Here is an 18,679-nt window from a genome sequence, read left to right as displayed (position 1 = left end):
TATTAATTTCTCTCAATAAATACTGTAAATATTTAATAAATCCTGCAAACATTTTAAGTGGAGACTGATGCATGCTGCTGTAAGCAGAAAAGCATCATATATTTTATGTAATTCACTGAACTTCAAAATAAACACAAGCGCACAGCCAGAGAAATCACTACGAAAACCGAGAACTTTTCTCCAACAGGAGACTTTCTGAAGCGCCTCTCACCCGACTGGAAATCTCCCGAACTAGATCTGCATAATTGTTTGAAGCCAGCGTGTTGTTTATAGATCAGCAGGTCGTAAATGAGCGCCTGAAGACAGCGGTGGAAAATTACGAGGCCTGACGATTGAAAAATACTAGCGGTGTGCCTCATTAAACTTACAGTAGATTTTCCTAAACAATCAGTAATTAACAACACGGCCCTCCATCATAAATCCATATTAAGACTCGAGGCCATAAAACAACAGGTCAGATGAGGCAATCGCTTTAAACGCTAACAATAAAATCATACCATAATTCATAAATGAGATGACAGCGGGAACACGGCTGGCCTTTTCCCAGCCTGATTGATGAGCTCTGAATGTATAACAACCAAAACTGTCGCCATTCTCCCACTTCCTTCCGCCTCCCGGGAGGCTTTTAATACGTGACGCTCCACATGAATCCAGACTCATCGATAAGTGCATTTATATTCCGAGGGGTCTTGCGTGCGACGCTCCCGGAGCACAGTACGAGCGGTAAACAGTGAGACCTCAGCCCCACACAAACACCCTCACACACACACACACCGTCAGAAAACTACAGCTTCACAAAAACATTTATCACGTCTACACTGTGTTTTTACTCCGAGAGAGAAACAGAGAGGAGGTCTGGCTTAAAAACAACATTCAAGCACTTCTAGAAAAAAAACAACACACAATCACTTCAATAAAAATTCAATAAAAATCTACTAAAACATGAAAACAAAATAAACTGTGGTAAAACAGTGTTGTTCTGGACACATACTCTGGTGAATAAGTGCATGGTAAAAACATGGTATTCATGAAAGTGCTTTAGAATATCAATAAAATTCTAGGGCTGGGAATTAGCATAAACCTCCCAATTGTATATTATAATGATTTATATATGTGTGTCTGTATACTATAAATATATGTATTATATATATATATATATTTATATATATATCTCTAATATATATATATATACAACACACACACACAACACATACACACGCACACACCAACCACACACACGCAGTAGATATATAGTATTTTTATTAAGCATGTTTTAAGTATTTATATTCATTTAAATATAAAATTATTACAAAAGTAGTTTAAAATAATTGTAAAAAAAAAATCAAATAAATATTTAGCTGCCAATTTAATGTATTAAGACTTTTTTTTTTTAATTACTGTTAGTATTAAACAAAAAAAATGTTATGCATTAAACATTTTATACATTTTGTCTCTCTGTGTCCAGGATAATAACTGCTGTTTGTTTGTTTGTTTATTTATTTTTGTTTATACATAAACATTTATATATATTTACTTAGAAATATATTTACATAAGTAAATTATAAATACATTTTAATAACAATAATAAATTACAAAATACAATTTGTTAAATTTATCTAATAATGCATGTGCATAATAATAATAAAATTAATATAAAACAATATCATTATTTATACAAAAAAAAGAATATAATAAATTAAATTACAATAGAAAATAATCATAAATACAAAATAGCCTATAATCTTTTGATTAAAACAAATAACAACAAACTAATTGATAAATTATATGACAAGAGTGTGTATTCGTAAGTGCATTTGAATTGATTTTGGCTGAACATCTATCATTTCACACCTCTCTTTCCAAACCTGTTCAGTCGAAGCGTCAGTGTTTATGTGACATATTCCTCTGAAGGAGAGCATAGACGAACCGAAGTGCAGCTTTATTAAAGGCAAACGTGAACAGACACAAAAACAAACAAAGACTTGGCTAGACTGTGGAACATAACAACATAAACGAGAAGCAAAATTACTCAAACAAACCAAAGCCCTAGACAAAGCCCGAATGCATAAATGAGGGCCCCCCCCCATAAATGAGGGCGTAATATCTTATAATATATATTATCCAAGACAAAGAGGGTAACATGAAGTAAAAACCAACCCCAAAGAACGAAACGACCTTAATAGCACCACAACATGGACAATATAATAAACCCAAGTGGAACAATGACCACATTAACCTACGTTACCCATATGACCAAGAACACACGAGGGCCTGCAAGAGAAGTCAAAAACATGAATCAAAAGAGAAACAGTGTAACTTTGTTTAACAAAAAGCAAAAGAACCAATGGGCACACAAACCCCATGCTTCCCAGCACCTGCTTTCTGCAATGCGTTGCACAGGGGTTCCCACACCCACCCCCCCCACCTGATGCTGGGGGCTCGTCTCAGGACCTGTTTCAAACGGTCCGCAGGTCCCCCCCCCCCTTCTAAAGAACACCCAGGTTTGTTGTTCCCTCGCACGTTTTTTTTGGGGTCCCCCCCGACCCGCCGAAAGAACACTGAGCTGAAAACAAGCTGAAACAGCCGCACTAACCACCAAGCCACCACGACTTAAAAAGGACGGAGCAGGGAGGACACGGTCTCATTTCTGGTTCATTCCACCCTTGCTACCGGTTCTCTGAAGTCCCCCCCCCTGGAGACAAAACCCCACTGTATACCTTCCATTAAGAGCCCGATACCCTCTCATTCCATTCAGAGTTATCTCCTCAACCTGGGAAGGGAAGAGCCCCGCACCTCAAAGGATCCTCCCTGTGAAAGAAATAAAGAGGATGACACACAACACCCTAACTAATAACAACCTAAAAACACAAAATAAAAGCTAATTGCATATTAACAAATAATCTACACACACAGCATCCTAGTTAATTGCAGCTTAATAAGTCTAATGAAACGCTGGTTGCGTAGTCTCCCATCGCTCTGGCGCTGTTGTGAAGATGCTTTATTTGCTGTCTTACAGTCTCTCGGCCTGCAGGAATCAGAATCAGTGTATTAATCACATCCACAGTGTGTTGCTTTCACATCTATCACTGTGAATGTGGACGCAATGATTGACTTTCCCATCAAACATGCCTCCCATTAATCACAGAAATTACTTAAAGTCTCAGGAATGAAAATTTGGAGAATCATCCCCTTCATATCAACACTCCAGCATCCAGAAGTCGGTGACATGAGGGAGAGTGAACGACGACTGAATGATCATTTTAGGGTGAACTAGTCATTTAAATGTCTGTATTGGTTCAAGCCGTTGGTGGAAAGCTGCACACGATTCATTCTCATCAAAGAAATGGAAAGCACTAGAGATACGAGAGCATATGTAGAGATGTTAGAGTTTTGATTTGATGTTTTAATACGCTACATGCTGTCAGTAATCCCACAACTTTCAACACAAAGGGAAACAGTGTTTGATGTGTCCACAACAGCACCTCCAAAATTATGTAACAGGCTACAAATCCACCTTTCAGATTATAAAATTGGGCATGAACATATGACAAGTTCTTTCCGTGTATTCCTCCCCAAACCTTCCCGGTGGTCCCCCAAAAAAACACAAAAAAACACCCCAACTCAAACAAACAAAAATCCCTCCTGTGGCGGAAAATAACTGCAGGGATCCCTTTTCAGCGCCTAAATGTTTAGGGGAAAATCCCTCATAAAACAAATATCCCTTTTAACCATACCCAAACCAAAAAACAATCTAAAATACGCTTATATCCTAAGGTAAGCTTAAATAACAGTCATATATACTATACCCTATGTCATATCGATATAATCTAATAGTGTATATATATAAAAAATCCCGGATATTGCATAACAGTTTATTTTAAGTAATGCACATGGGTCAAGAGCTCACCAAGGCCCACCGGTATTTAATCCAGGAATGATGCAAAACATAGTAAAACAGTAAAAACCTGTTTGCAAAAGTATTTTTTTCAATTGTAAAACCAGCGTTTTTTCCTTATGTTGTAATCGAATTATATAGTCATGATGTTTCAATAATTTTTTATTATCTGGTTGGATCACAAAAAAGCTGAAAATTTTCAGCATCCATTAACTTCTACTCCCAAGTTCCCCCTCAAGCTGTCACATGAAATCCCCTTTCAGAAAACATCATATTATATTTAACAGTTTCAAAATAAAACATTTTAACAATAATTTTTTTTTTTATTCTACAATTTTTTTGTGGGTAACTAATACAACCTTACTATAATAAAGAGCCAAAAACCAGGAAATTAAATATCTGAAATTCTCTTAAATCTAATTTAAAATAAATTCCACCTTGAAAATTCTAAAGTATAGGGCTAAATTTTTAGGGACCGTTATTGAAGACATTTTTAAAAACATAAATTTTTTTATTAGCAATAATAACTGAGCAATAAATCCAAAGGCCTACAAAGTTCACCATCTTTGTGGACCCCCCCTGGAACCACAAAACAAAGTCCACCTAAGAAATCAATGGTTTTCAAAACCTGAGAACATTGAGACATCATCCCCCGAACGGTTGAAATAAAAATATCACCTTTTCCATTGATGTAATGGGTTTGTGTAAATACCCTTTGTTGAAAATCTGGAAATCTGGAAGGGTGCCAAAAAAAATCCTAAAATATTGAGAAAATCATCCTTTAAAGTTGTCAACAATTGAATTTCTTAGCAATGCATATTGGCCTCAATTCAAAAAATGAAGGGTGTTTTGATTATATTTACAGTTAGGAAATTTACTAACATATGCTTCATGGAACATGAAGACGCTGTACTTAATATCCTACATGGAAAAAATTTTATTTTTGGCATAAACGGAAAAAAAATTGATAATTTTTTGACACCATACCCCTTGTAATTTTTTGGGCTTATTTGGCACAAAACAAAATAATCCCCAGAAGACCTTAAAAGATGGCTTTTTGTGATCCAGGGACAACCAAATTGTTCCCCACCCATTTTTTAGGGGAAATATGTTTCACAAACCCTGTTCCCCCCATAACAATAATCTTTGAACAATGTTTCTTGGGTTTTTTTAGCTTTGTAGGGTTAAAAATTAATGGCAACCCGTGACGCACGGATTTCCTCAACACGGTTTTGAGCTTCCCCACCAATTTTACCTCCATTTTAAAAAACCCTACCCTCCAAACTTTGTTGTTCCACTTTTAGGGGGGTGGTTTTTTTTTGGGTTGAACAATGGTGTGTTGGGCTCCTGTTCCGTTTCCCAACCGCATGATCTTGTGCTGCCCTTTCCCCCCCCCATGAAGAAGCAAGGGAAAACGTAAATATAATCCAGAGCCCTCAGCAGCAGCAAGAGGCAGATGACCTGCCCTTTTGGATGTGGGGTTGGGGGGAGGGAGGAGACAGAGAGAGTGGACGAGGCTCATGCCTTGCACCTCTTCTATGATGACGGCCCTGCCCTATGTTCTCCCCAAGGCGCAGGGGCAAAGACGCTTGTTGTTCCGCCGCCACCATAGCAGGTGTCTCGCAATGGGGCCCAAGCGGGGGAGGTCCTCTCTGAGCAACAAAAGGGGGGGGAGGGGGAGAAAAAAAAAAAAGAAAAAAAAGGTGCAATTGTGACGAAGGAAAAATGCGCGCATTCTGAACTGTTGGCGGGGGCCCATGGAAACTTCTGTGTGGCCCCATAAATTCCACCACCGAACCTGAAACTCCAGGTTCCTTTGTTCGCCCCCCGCCAGCCCTACCTTCCAACGCATCCTACCTTCCCTACAATAAGCCAAAACGCCAGAACAGGAGACCCGTTGTTTGGTCACATCACATCAATTATGTGTAAGAAAAGCGTGGCGACTATGTGTTTTAATTGGAGGTATGAAAAGGCAGCCTAATGCTTTGCTGATTGGTTCCCCTTCCCTTGGGTTTGTTGTTCCTTAATCCCAAGCTCACAGCTGCCCCAGAACCACCAAACACAGTATACCCCTTGTGCCTGAAATAACCTGCAGGATCTTGAAAACATATGCCACCAAAATCTTAATTTCCCAAGGCCCCCACACAAATCCCAAAAGAAGACCCAAAGAAAAATCAATAAAAATGGTGGCCCCTAAAACATAAAAGCTTAAACATATATAATAAAATATTAATATCGGAGGACGAGCACGGAAAAGTGCAACATCCCATTAAATGAAAAAATTGTTTTAGTTTTATAAGACTTTTGAATAAAAATTAAAAACCAATTCCATTTCTAAAGCCTAAATAAAGCAATATTCACACATGTAAATAAAGTTAATGAAACAAAATTAAATTAATCACAAACACATAGACCTATCATTACAACCTAAACACCATAATATAGACCATAAAAATGACTAGTGATGTAGACAAAAAGCTAAAACTAATATAACCACGTTTTACAGGTTTTATGTACCATTGAAGATGGCACTAAATTAAAACACCCCCCCCACCCCCCCCCCCCCCCCCCCCCCCCCCCCCCCCCCCCCCCCCCCCCCCCCGTTCCTCAAATATTAATTAATACCATTTAGAAATATATTATTCAATTACCATTTGAATAATATATATAAACCACAAAATATTCCTGCGAATTGGTTGTTTTACTGAAAATTAAATTAAATTTGCCACATTCCTAAAGCCGTTATAACCATAGTTAAATTTCCTTATTTTTGCTTTAGGGGTGAACATACAGCAGGAGCTTGAATTATGACAATTTAACATGGTTCGAACTCTAATAATTATCTTTCTTTTAAGTGGGTAATATTACAAGTTCCTCATTGTTTTGTTTTATTAATGTATTGAATAATTTTTGGTTTGTTTTTTGTTTTTGTTTTCATTGCTCAAAACTCAGTAATTAAATTAAAGCAAATATATAGAACAGGAAAAACATTTTAACCAATGCTTAGTGAAAATCTAAAAACCTAAACAATACACCGTATCTGATCAACATATGTTTTTTTTAAAAAATCATTTTTAAGAAACCTCCAATGACAGCAAAATCTATATCAAATGACAGACATAACCATTTATTAGTATATAAATTCTATATGCTTTCAGAGACAGCATATCTAAATTTAATTATGTTATTTTTTAAACTTATTTAATATATATATATATATAGTCTATATATATATTAAAATATAATTATAATTATATATATAGTACATACATTAAAGTTTGGAAACAGACTATTTTAATGTTTTTGAAGACGTTTCTTGCTGATCATCAAGCTGCATGCCCTTGCATCCCAAAATACAGAAAAACAGTAATATTGTGATCTATTATACACAATATAAAATAATTGTTTTTACACTTTGTTATACTTTACTCTCATTGATTTCTGTGATGCAAGCTGGAATTTTTAGGATCATTATAACATGATCCTTTGAAATCATTCTAAGGGGATGCCGGCCTACCACAGCTGGAAACAGTTCTGCTGGTTTAATAGTACTTGAAGAACATGTGATACTTTTAGGAACTTGATGAATAAAAAGTATAAAAAAAAAAAAAAAAAAAAAAGAAGCTAGGTTTTTAATATCAACTATTGTGTTCATAACAATAACAACGGCAATGACAAGTGATGGGGTCAGCAATTTTGATTCGTGCTTTGTATTTAAAATAAAACTCACTCTTTTAGTCAGCAAGGATGTGTTAATTTGATAAGGATGTGATCGTAAGAAACAATATATTAGTTTGGTTTTTGTTTTTTTTGTTAGTTCGAATGGCTGTCTTTTTAAACTAAAATTCATCAAAAAAAATATAACAGCAGAAACGTAATAATACGTGGGACAATCGATAACAAAAAATTTCTAAAATAATCATCTGATAAACTGAATGCCTAAATGTGCGTAGAAAGGCTGGAGTAATGATGCTTGAAAATTCAGCTTTGCATCACAGGAATAACCATTTATTTACAAAAGTCATTTCAAAAAATAAACTCTATTATTTAAGCTGTAATAATATTCATTAATATTTACTGTTATTCTCTGTAATATTATATATAAATTAGATATGCTTTTTTGATAAATATCTAAATTATAAACATACATAAAATAGAAAATAAAAAATTACAATCGAAGAAAAAATGTAAAAAACTCCAAATATATTTCTGTGCCAGGACCTCCAGCGCATCGTACAGCACAGAGACGGTGAAGAATGACAAGCGGAGATGAAGTGTGAAAAACATCGAAAATATGTGTACTTAACAAAAAATTTAAAAATGACAAATGCCGGCGGCGGACAGCAATCAGAGAGTGCTCTGTATTCTTCCCATCATGTGTGCCTCCAAGGTGTTGGTTTTCACAATGGGCTGACCTCACAGATACCATCATCCATCTCAGCGGCGGACAGCAATCAGAGAGTGCTCTGTATTCTTCCCATCATGCAGCGCTGCTGTGCATGCAGGCCGTTTTTCAGATGACCTCACAGAGACTCGTGGCTCTGTGATCAGTGGAGAGGAACCTGTCATTTTCCACTTGTTCACAAGCGTTTCCCTGAGGACCACTAGCACACGTGTTCACACATCATATACACGCTTAAAATAAAGGTGCTTAAAAGGTTCTTCACAGCGATGCCATAGAACAACCAATTTTGGTTCCACAAAGAACCATTCAGTCAAAGGAGAACCGTCTCCATTTTTACCCTTTTTATAATCTGAAGAACCTTCCTTTTCTTTTCTTTTTCGCACATTAGAAGCTTTTGTGAAACAGAAAGGTTCTTTCAGATGTTTAAAGGCTCTTTATGGGAAAACAGTTCTTTTACAGATTAAAAAAACGTTCTTCTATGGCATCGTGAAGCACCTTTATTTTTAAGAGTTTAATGAATAAAGAGATATATGTTCCTCCATCCATTTAAATAAATCACAAAAAAAATTCCTCTTCACATACAAAATATACCAGATTTACTGTACAGCATAAAAACATTCACCTATCTAATCCAAAAAAAAAAAGTAAGGTATGATGTTTTTTTTTTAAAGTATAATCAACTTGATTGTACAAATCATTGCAACTTCAATTTACATCAAACTGACTTTAAAAACCATCAAGTTGAATTTCATGTTACTTGAAATTGTGCAACTTATTTTGATGAGTTAAAAAGCTAATGTAAACTACATTATTGATCATATCATTTCTACAGTGTACAGTGGCAGGCAAAAGAAGCAAAATTAGGTCATAACATAAGCTACACTAGTGGTCAAAAGTTTGGAATTATTAGTTATTACAATTTAAAATAGCTGTTTTCTATCTGTATATATTTTAATTTAAAATGTAATTTATCTCTTGAAAGAAATCTGCAATAGATCGTAATAGATCTATAATAGATCAGGTGGTAAAAAACCCAAAAAAAAATCAATCAATCATAATAACAAATAAATACATTTATAACTATATATTTATAATAACTAATAAAAATTACAAAAAATTCACAAAACAATACTAATATATTTTTAACTTCATCAAAAACTCATCAAAACTTAATGTATCATAGCTTGTAATATACTGAATATTGAAAAACAAAGATTTAGTTTCTACATACATTTACTAATTTCAATTTTCATTAATCAAAAAATAAATATAAAACTGTAATATTGTGAAGTATTATTACAAATAATGCAATATTAAGAAACTTGACATATATGTTTTCTATTTCAATGTATTTATTATTATTATTATTATTATTATTATTATTATTCGATTATTATTACTTAAATTATTCCTGTGATAAAATAAATAAATAAATAAAACTGTGTTTGCATAACCAAGAAAAAAAACTTTTTAAAAACTTAAAACAAACATCACACAAAAATATGTGTTTGCATAACCAAGAAAAAACACTTTTTAAACATTTAAAACACTGTTCAGAGAACATTCATAAATAATGTATAGCTTAATACAAATACTACATCAAAAGAATATCAAAAAATACACTAACCTTCTGAATGAAACTCTATCATCCCCACAAATACACTGAGGCTTGTCAGTAGAATAACAGCAGCACAGGTCTACACACTTAGCGCTTAGTCTTCACAAAATAAAAACACCAACACATATTTAAAAATACACCCAAAACACGTATTTAAATAACACATTCAACCAATACATGCAGCCGCTTTGTTTTCATGACCGGAATGTGCCCAGACATATTTAAAAATACTCCCGACCATCACACACACACACACACACACACACACACGCAGTACTGGTTACTGAGAGCAGCGGGTCGGTAATGCCAGGGGTCACGGGGTTGAGAGCCCGGGACGGGGTTCGGTAATGCCCCTGTGAGAACCACGGGGTCGAGTCCTGCCGTGCCTTGAGTGTGTGTGGTGAGGATGAGGATGAGAGTCCTGGAGTGCGAGAACAGCAGGAGTGTGTGTGTGTGTGTGTGTGTGTGTGTGGTTGTGTGGGTGGGGGGGTTTTTGTGTGTGTGTGTGGTGTGTGTGGTGTGTGTGTGTGTTGGAGCTCCTGCTGTGCCGAAGGAAACTCTGGAGAGCTCACGTCTCACTGAGAACTCAAGACGAGATCTGCAGCTTTAATGAAGACCTCTGAACACACGTCTGCACTGTCTGCTGCTGTAATGGTATGATATTATATTAACATTGAGTGTAAGATGAATGAGTGGGAGTCATGCAATAAGACTATAAGATATTATATTAACATTGAGTGTAAGATGAATGAGTGGGAGTCATGCAATAAGACTATAAGATATTCTGTATTTGTTTGCTGAATCCCACTTGTTTAGTTGGGATGCTAAGTGTTGATTTTTTTACTCATTGATATTTTTCACTTAAAATCAAACTCATATTCTGGGTTATCTGAAGGTTATTGTAAGCCTCAGACCAAACGCTGAGCATTGTGCAATGAGCATGATAAATATTGTACACAATGGCAGAAGTATTGGAAGATTTAACAGTTGGAACAGGGATGGGCAACTTTGATAATGATGAGAGCCGGCATTTTTTCTCCTTTATACCAAGGGTTCACATTTAAAAATATGTAGGAAAAATAGCAGATGGGCTTATTGAAAAAGCAAATTCATTGTCTGCCAGCAGGTGTCACTTTCAGAAAAGCAGAAATATAGTAGCAGTTCAGTGAAATCGTAGCCTTTTGAAGATTAATCATCATATTAATCCGTATTGCAATTCTTGTCTTTCCGTCCCCAAAGACCTCTTATAATTTTAAAGAGTTTTCATGACCTTAAATGTAAACAATTTAACTGAAGACCCTAATAAGAACATAATTCATTGTAAACATTTCTGTCATGCATTTGGCAAAAAGCTTTTGTTGGCTATGAATTTTACCTTTGAAATTTGAGGCAAAATTATAGATTTTACTTTTATGCCAAAAATCATTAGGATATTAAGTAAAGATTATGTTCAATAAAGATATTTTGTAAATGTCCTACTATAAATATATCAAAACTTAATTTTTGATTAGTAATATGCATTGCTAAGATTTCCTTTGAACAACTTTAAAGATGATTTTCTCAATATTTAGATTTTTTTGCACCCTCAGATTCCAGATTTTCAAATAGTTGTATCTCAGACAAATATTGTCCTCCTAACAAACCACACATCAATGAAAAGCTTATTTATTCAGCTTTCAGATGATGTATAAACCTCAGTTTTGATAAAATTGACACTTAAGACACTTTCTCCTGTGCTTTCTATAAAATTAAACACACCACTTTCTCATTTTAATTGGATTTAGCTCCAAGTTGATCTATTATTATGGTACGATTCAGATAACCTAAACGGCACATAAAAATAAAACTGTGACTGGTTGTTTCAATCAGACAGTCTCTCCTGCCAAAGTGTGCTGTTTTTAGCCAAAATAACTGCAGAATGCACCAGACTGCATGCTTGAAACACTGGCTGTGTGCAGGTAAACCTCTCCTGACTCCAGGGAAAATCTATTTCTAGTTCTGACAAGTGGACTGAAGCATTGACTTCACTACCAATCCTTCATTTATGTCAGAATACATTTCAAATTCCAATGCTGAACGACTTCATAATGCACTCCTGAATCAATGAAGATGAACATACACACGCCTGACCTACTATACCGCTCGCACAACATGAACATTTTTCACAGAGGAACTTTTATTTATGAGCACAGAACTGTAGAGCGGCTCTGAAAATAATGGACAAGCCGCAAAAAGGCTTTCCAGAGGCTTTCATCCATGCAGCAGCACACATAATGACCGGCGTATCTGCTGCTGCAAGATGGAAATACCAACCATCAGACTCCTCCTGCATTGGATAACACCGCGCTCTAATGTCCATGTGTGCTGGCTTTCATTAGCAGACGTGGCTGTGATTCCCGGTCAGCTGTATGATGAAGCGAGGGGTCGTTAGAGAGATTGATTCAGGAAGGGAAAGACCTTCGCTAGGCTGCTGTCAGCGCAGCTGTGGCACCAGAGGCCAAGTGATGAAAGCAAACAACACGCAACGCCTGCTCATTAATGTCTATTTACACCCTCCACATTAAATCAGCCAGCATTCATTCACACACACGCTTTTCTGAGCGCTTTCACAGCGTGACGGTCAGTGCTACTACATACAGATGTATTGATTGAAGTGGATGCCTGGTAAAGATGGAGAGATGGAGAAAAAAACAAAAAAACAGAAATAAAAAAAGAAAGAAAGAAAGAAAGAAAGAAAGAAAGAAAAGAAAAAAAAGAAAAAAAAAAAAGAAAGGAAAAAGAAAGAAAAGAAAAAAAGAAAGATGATTATCATTATTATAAAGAAAGAAAGAAAGAAAGAAAGAAAAAAGACACATAGTAGCTCTGATTTAAAATGTTTAAATATATATATATATATATACATTATGATTATCATTATTATTCTATTTCATACTCATTTAAACTGTTGATTATATAGTGTTTTTCACAAGGCATATTGCATAAAATCGATCCACATCACGTGGTAAAACATGGTGACATGGTAAAAAAGCATGAAATAACAATTAATAATATTTAATATATTAAATATTATTCAATATATAAACATGCAAAATTTCAACGATAATAACCATTTTCAACCGTACCAAACATTTTTACATGGCAACATAATCAATGATGGTAGAATGCAAGAAACAGAGAATGAGAAAAAAAGAAAGAGGGGAAAAAAGACACACAGTAGCTCTGTTTTAAAATGTCTAAATATATTAAAAAATATATTATTATAATTATATTATTAAAAAAATATTATATATAATTATACATATAATTATTCTATAAATTATTATTATTATTATTAATAATACTAAATACACTGTAATGTAATTATTGTAATTACTTTGTTTTACTATTTGATATTACTTTAAAGCAGTTAATTTGAAGTGTTTTCACAAAATATATTGCATAAAATTGATCAAGAACACCCTAGCAATCACTTAATGTGGGAAAAGCATTTAATAATAATAATTATTATTATTATTAAATAATAAAATATAATTTAATATATAAACATGCAAAATTCAACCACATGCAACCATAACAGCAATTCAGCATAATAATAATACCTATATAAGTGATTATTTAATAATTTAATATATATAAACATGCTAAATTCCTCCCAAAACACACCCCTATACTTTTCTTTAGAACATTTAACTTGACTTATTTTATGAAATGCATATGCTGGACAAACACGTAAAACTTCAGGTGAAGGATCATAAGGACATAAGGATCAGATCGATACTGGCGACTCTTGGGAGCTGGGAAAAGTGCTGTGATTGACAGTCACAGGATGTGTTTTGGTGGATTCATCGAGCTCCGGGGCCGCAGTGTTTCTGACGCCTGCACACCTGTTACATGTCAACCAGACACCTGCAGGCCGATCTCTCCTCCCTCGCTCCTTACCATCAGTAAAAGAATGTGCATCAAACCAAACAAAAACATGTTCAATACTGGTAAACGTAAACAATAACTTAACCTCTTAACTGGCACCGGGTAACCAGTCTTACTTTTCAGATTCAAATTAGAATAATCTATCTTTTAAACCTGAATTTATGATCAGTCTCGAAGAAGAAAAAAAAATAGATGACTAACTTTTTAAGACTAGTCTAAGCAGACCCAACCAATTTATTATTATTATTATTATTATTTAAACTAAATATTTTACTAAATATTTTGGATTCTACAATTGCTATAAAATCAAAGCGACATGTCTAAGTGAGTTATGTTTCAAATTTTAAGTTAATATTACAAAAACTGAAGTTCCTGTGAGATTTTGTTTAGGTGCTATACCAAAAATAGACATCGGGCAACAAAAAAAACCAATAAACAAATAAAACACTTCCATAACAATAACAAAAATAAAAAAAAAACGCATTATATGAACTTATAATTCACTATAATTTACACTTTGGAATACAGACCTAAGCCTGCGGTTTTACAGACTGATTGCTGAAGTGTAAGCATTTCAAAGAATGAAAGTATAAAGTTACTGAAGTTTAATTTACTGTAAAGAAATGCACCATAATACTTTTTTTTCCTAAAATAAATGTTGTACAAAATATTTTGTAACCTAAAATAGCTATAAAATCATAGCAACATATCTAAGTTACATTCCGAATTTGAAGTTGATATCACAAAAATTGAAGTTCCTGTGATATTTTTTATATTGTGATATAAGTTCCTGTGAAAAGCCACTTCCAAACTTCATTGAATTTATGCATTTTCCTGTCACAAATTTATACATTTCTGTCACAATATTACTTTTTAAACAAAGATGTTAACAATTTTCACAAGATAAATTGTGTGAAGTGTTTAACCTTTCAAATGATATCTTATTTAATGATGATTGCTAAAATTTGTGATAGGTAAAAAAAAAAAGCGTAATAAAAATAAAAAGTAATAGTAATAAAGGTAAAACAAAAAGAGTGGCAAGCGTCCTGATAGCTAGACATTTGTAGCCCAGACAAAACAGATTACATCTCTCACAAACACCCTGAGCTCATCTCATCTCCTTCTGCTGTTCTTCAGCTCAGTCATTATTCTCAATAATGTGTTTGCATTGCAGGTGTTTTCTCTCCTGGCAATACACAATCAAGTCTCTGTTTTCCATTAAAATATCATATTTGCCAGTGAAATACAGAAGAGATTTTAATCTGTGCTCTCGGTTACGGTTCACCTCACCCTGTCAGTCTTTGGTGTTTTCGTCTTTCATCATAATTGATTTATTAACATCGCTGATCGCAAAATACGAATCTACGCAAATGTCAAATCTGAAACAAAGCATATTCTCACACTGTTTTTCTCTTGATTAATGTTCAAAGAACCACAACACATCAGCTGTAATAATCAGCGAGCGACGCCTCGTGCATCCAAAAGCTCTTAAACCTCCAGCGTTCGTCAGTCTAGTTCTGGCACCAAACATGCAGCTCGTGCGGAAAGTTTAGCAGTTCTGGCAGCGTCTCAAGAGTTGCTCGTGATTTTCCTCACAGAAGCCCAAGGTGAATCTGTCATGGGTTTATGTTCGAGTATCAAATAAATGTTTAAAGCACAACATGACTTTGAGTTTCCACTTCTTGTGAGAAAATAAAAATGTCTGCGTGTGTTGATCTACATTTGACTAGACTATATCTTTCTTGTTTTTCACCTCACACCAGTCCATGAGTAACGTCAGATACACACAGTACAATTTTGCTATCTCAGACTAAATTCATGTATCATAAAAGACTACTTCTGAGATTAAAAGATGACTTAACATGAACTAAGATAAACCACTTAGCAACACCCTAGTAACTCCTTAACAACCATTTTGCAACACCCTAGCTCCCAAAACACCCTTGAAACCACTTAGCAACACCCTGGTAACCACTTAGAATTCCCTAGCAACCGCTTGGCAACATACTGGCACCCAAAACAACTTTGAAACCACTTAGCAATGCCCTGGTAACTACCCAGAACATCTAAGTAACCACATAGCAACACCACATAACAACAACCCAGCACCCAAAACACTCTAGAAATCACCTAGCAATGCTCTGGTAACCACCCAAAAACAACCATAACAACCACGTAGTAACATCTTGGTACCCAAAACAGTCTAGAAATCACCTAGCAATGCCTTGGTAACCACACAGAACACCCTAGCAACCATTAGCCCCAACAATCTGGCACCCAAAAAACATTCTAGAAATCACCTAGCAACGCTCTGGTAACCACCCAGAACACCCTAACAACCACTTAGTAACATCTTGGCACCCAAAACAGTCTAGAAACCACCTAGCAACGCCCTGGTAACCACACAGAACACCCTAGCAACCATTTAACAACATCCTGGCACTCAAACCATTCTAGAAATCACCTAGCAACGCTCTGGTAACCACCCAGAACACCCTAACAACCACTTAGCATCTTGGCACCCAAAACAGTCTAGAAACAACCTAGCAAACGCCTGGTAACCACACAGAACACCCTAGAACCATTTAGCAAATCTTGGCAACCAAAACCGTCTAGAAAACCACTATAGCAACGCCTTGGTTACCACACAGAACACCCTAGCAACCATTTAACAACATCCTGGCACTCAAAACATTCTAGAAATCACCTAGCAATGCTCTGGTAACCACCCAGAACACCCTAACAACCACTTAGTAACATCTTGGCACCCAAAACAGTCTAGAAACAACATAGCAATGCCTTGGTAACCACACAGAACACCCTAGCAACCATTTAACAACATCCCAAAAACATTCTAGAAATCACATAGCACGCTCTGGGTAACACCAGAACACCCTACACCACTTAGTAACTCTTGGCACCAAAAAACAGTAAGAAACCACCTAGCAACGCCTTGGTTACCACACAGAGAACACCCTAGCAACCATTTAGCAACATCCTGGCACTCAAAACATTCTAGAAATCTAGCAACGCTCCACCCAGAACACATAACAACCACTTAGTAACATCTTGGCACCCAAAACAGTTAGAAAACCCTAGCAACGCCCTGGTTAACCACCCAGAACCCCTAGAACCATTTAGCAAATTCCTGGCACCCAAAACATTCTAGAAATCACCTAGCACCCCAGAACACACCCTAACAACCACTTAGTAACATCTTGGCACCCAAAACAGTCTAGAAAACCAAGCAACTAGCACCACGCAACTTAGTACCTGGGCACCCAAACACAGTCTAGAACACCACCTAGCAACGCCCTGGTAACACAGACACACCCTAGCAACCATTTAGCAACATCCTGGCACCCAAAACATTCTAGAAATCACCTAGCACGCTCTGGTAACCACCCAGAACCCGAACCAACCACTTAGTAACATCTTGGCACCCAAAACAGTCTAGAAACACCTAGCAAACGCCTTGGTACCCCAAGAACACCTAGTCAAACATAGGCACCCAAAAACAGTCTAGAAACCACCTAGCAACGCTCTGGTAACCACCCAGAACACCCTAACAACCACTTAGTAACATCTTGGCACCCAAAACAGTCTAGAAACCACCTAGCAACGCCTTGGTTACCACACAGAACACCCTAGCAACCATTTAGCAACATCCTGGCACTCAAAACATTCTAGAAATCACCTAGCAATGCTCTGGTAACCACCCAGAACACCCTAACAACCACTTAGTAACATCTTGGCACCCAAAACAGTCTAGAAACAACATAGCAACGACCTGGTAACCACACAGAACACCCTAGCAACCATTTAGCATCTCCCTGGCACTGGAAAACATTCTAGAAATCACCTAGCAATGCTCTGGTAACCACCCAAAACACCTTAACAACCACTTAGCAACATCTTGGCACCCAAAACAGTCTATAAACCACCTAGCAACGCCCTGGTAACCACCCAGAACACCCTAACAACCACTTAACCTAGTAACATCTTGGCACCCAAAACAGTCTAGAAACCACCTAGCAACAAGCCCTGGTAACCACACAGAACACCCTAGCAACCATTTAGCAACATCCTGGCACTCAAAACATTCTAGAAATCACCTAGCAACGCTCTGGTAACCACCCTGAACACCCTAACAACCACGTAGTAACATCTTGGTACCCAAAACAGTCTAGAAATCACCTAGCAACCCCCCGGTAACCACTCAGAACACCCTAACAACCATTTAGCAACAACCTGGCACCCAAAACATTCTAGAAATCACCTAGCAATGCCTTGGTAACCACACAGAACACCCTAGCAACCATTTAGCAACATCCTGGCACTCAAAACATTCTAGAAATCACCTAGCAACGCTCTGGTAACCACCCAGAACACCCTAACAACCACTTAGTAACATCTTGGCACCCAAAACAGTCTAGAAACAACATAGCAACGACCTGGTAACCACACAGAACACCCTAGCAACCATTTAACAACATCCTGGCACTCAAACAATTCTAGAAATCAACTAGCAACACTCTGGTAACCACCCAGAACACCCTAACAACCACTTAGTAACATCTTGGCACCCAAAACAGTCTAGAAACAACATAGCAACGCTCTGGTACCTTTAGCAACCAGAAACATTCTAGAAATCACCCTAACAACCACACCCTTTAGTAACATCTTGGCACCCAAAACAGTCTAGAAACAACATAGCAATGCCTTGGTAACCACACAGAACACCCTAGCAACCATTTAACAACATCCTGGCACTCAAACCATTCTAGAAATCACCTAGCAACGCTTACCTCCCAGAACACAACCAGCAAAACAA

At 36.3% G+C, this 18,679-nt stretch overlaps 1 protein-coding gene across 1 annotated transcript in view; it reads right to left on the bottom strand.

The window, feature by feature from the left end:
• Positions 1-18,679, bottom strand: part of LOC109062343 (DNA nucleotidylexotransferase-like) — a 121,798-nt gene that overhangs the window by 88,712 nt on the left and 14,407 nt on the right. The window contains exons 4-5 of the mRNA XM_042736142.1: positions 2,771-2,808; positions 212-408 (exon numbers count right to left, since the gene is read on the bottom strand). Of these exons, the coding sequence (XP_042592076.1) occupies positions 212-408; positions 2,771-2,808 (235 nt within the window). The remainder of the gene's footprint in view (positions 1-211; positions 409-2,770; positions 2,809-18,679) is intronic.

This window comes from Cyprinus carpio, chromosome B13, assembly GCF_018340385.1.
Source record: "Cyprinus carpio isolate SPL01 chromosome B13, ASM1834038v1, whole genome shotgun sequence".
NCBI classification, from domain to species: Eukaryota; Metazoa; Chordata; class Actinopteri; order Cypriniformes; family Cyprinidae; genus Cyprinus; species Cyprinus carpio.
This window is presented reverse-complemented; position numbering and strand designations above follow the sequence as displayed.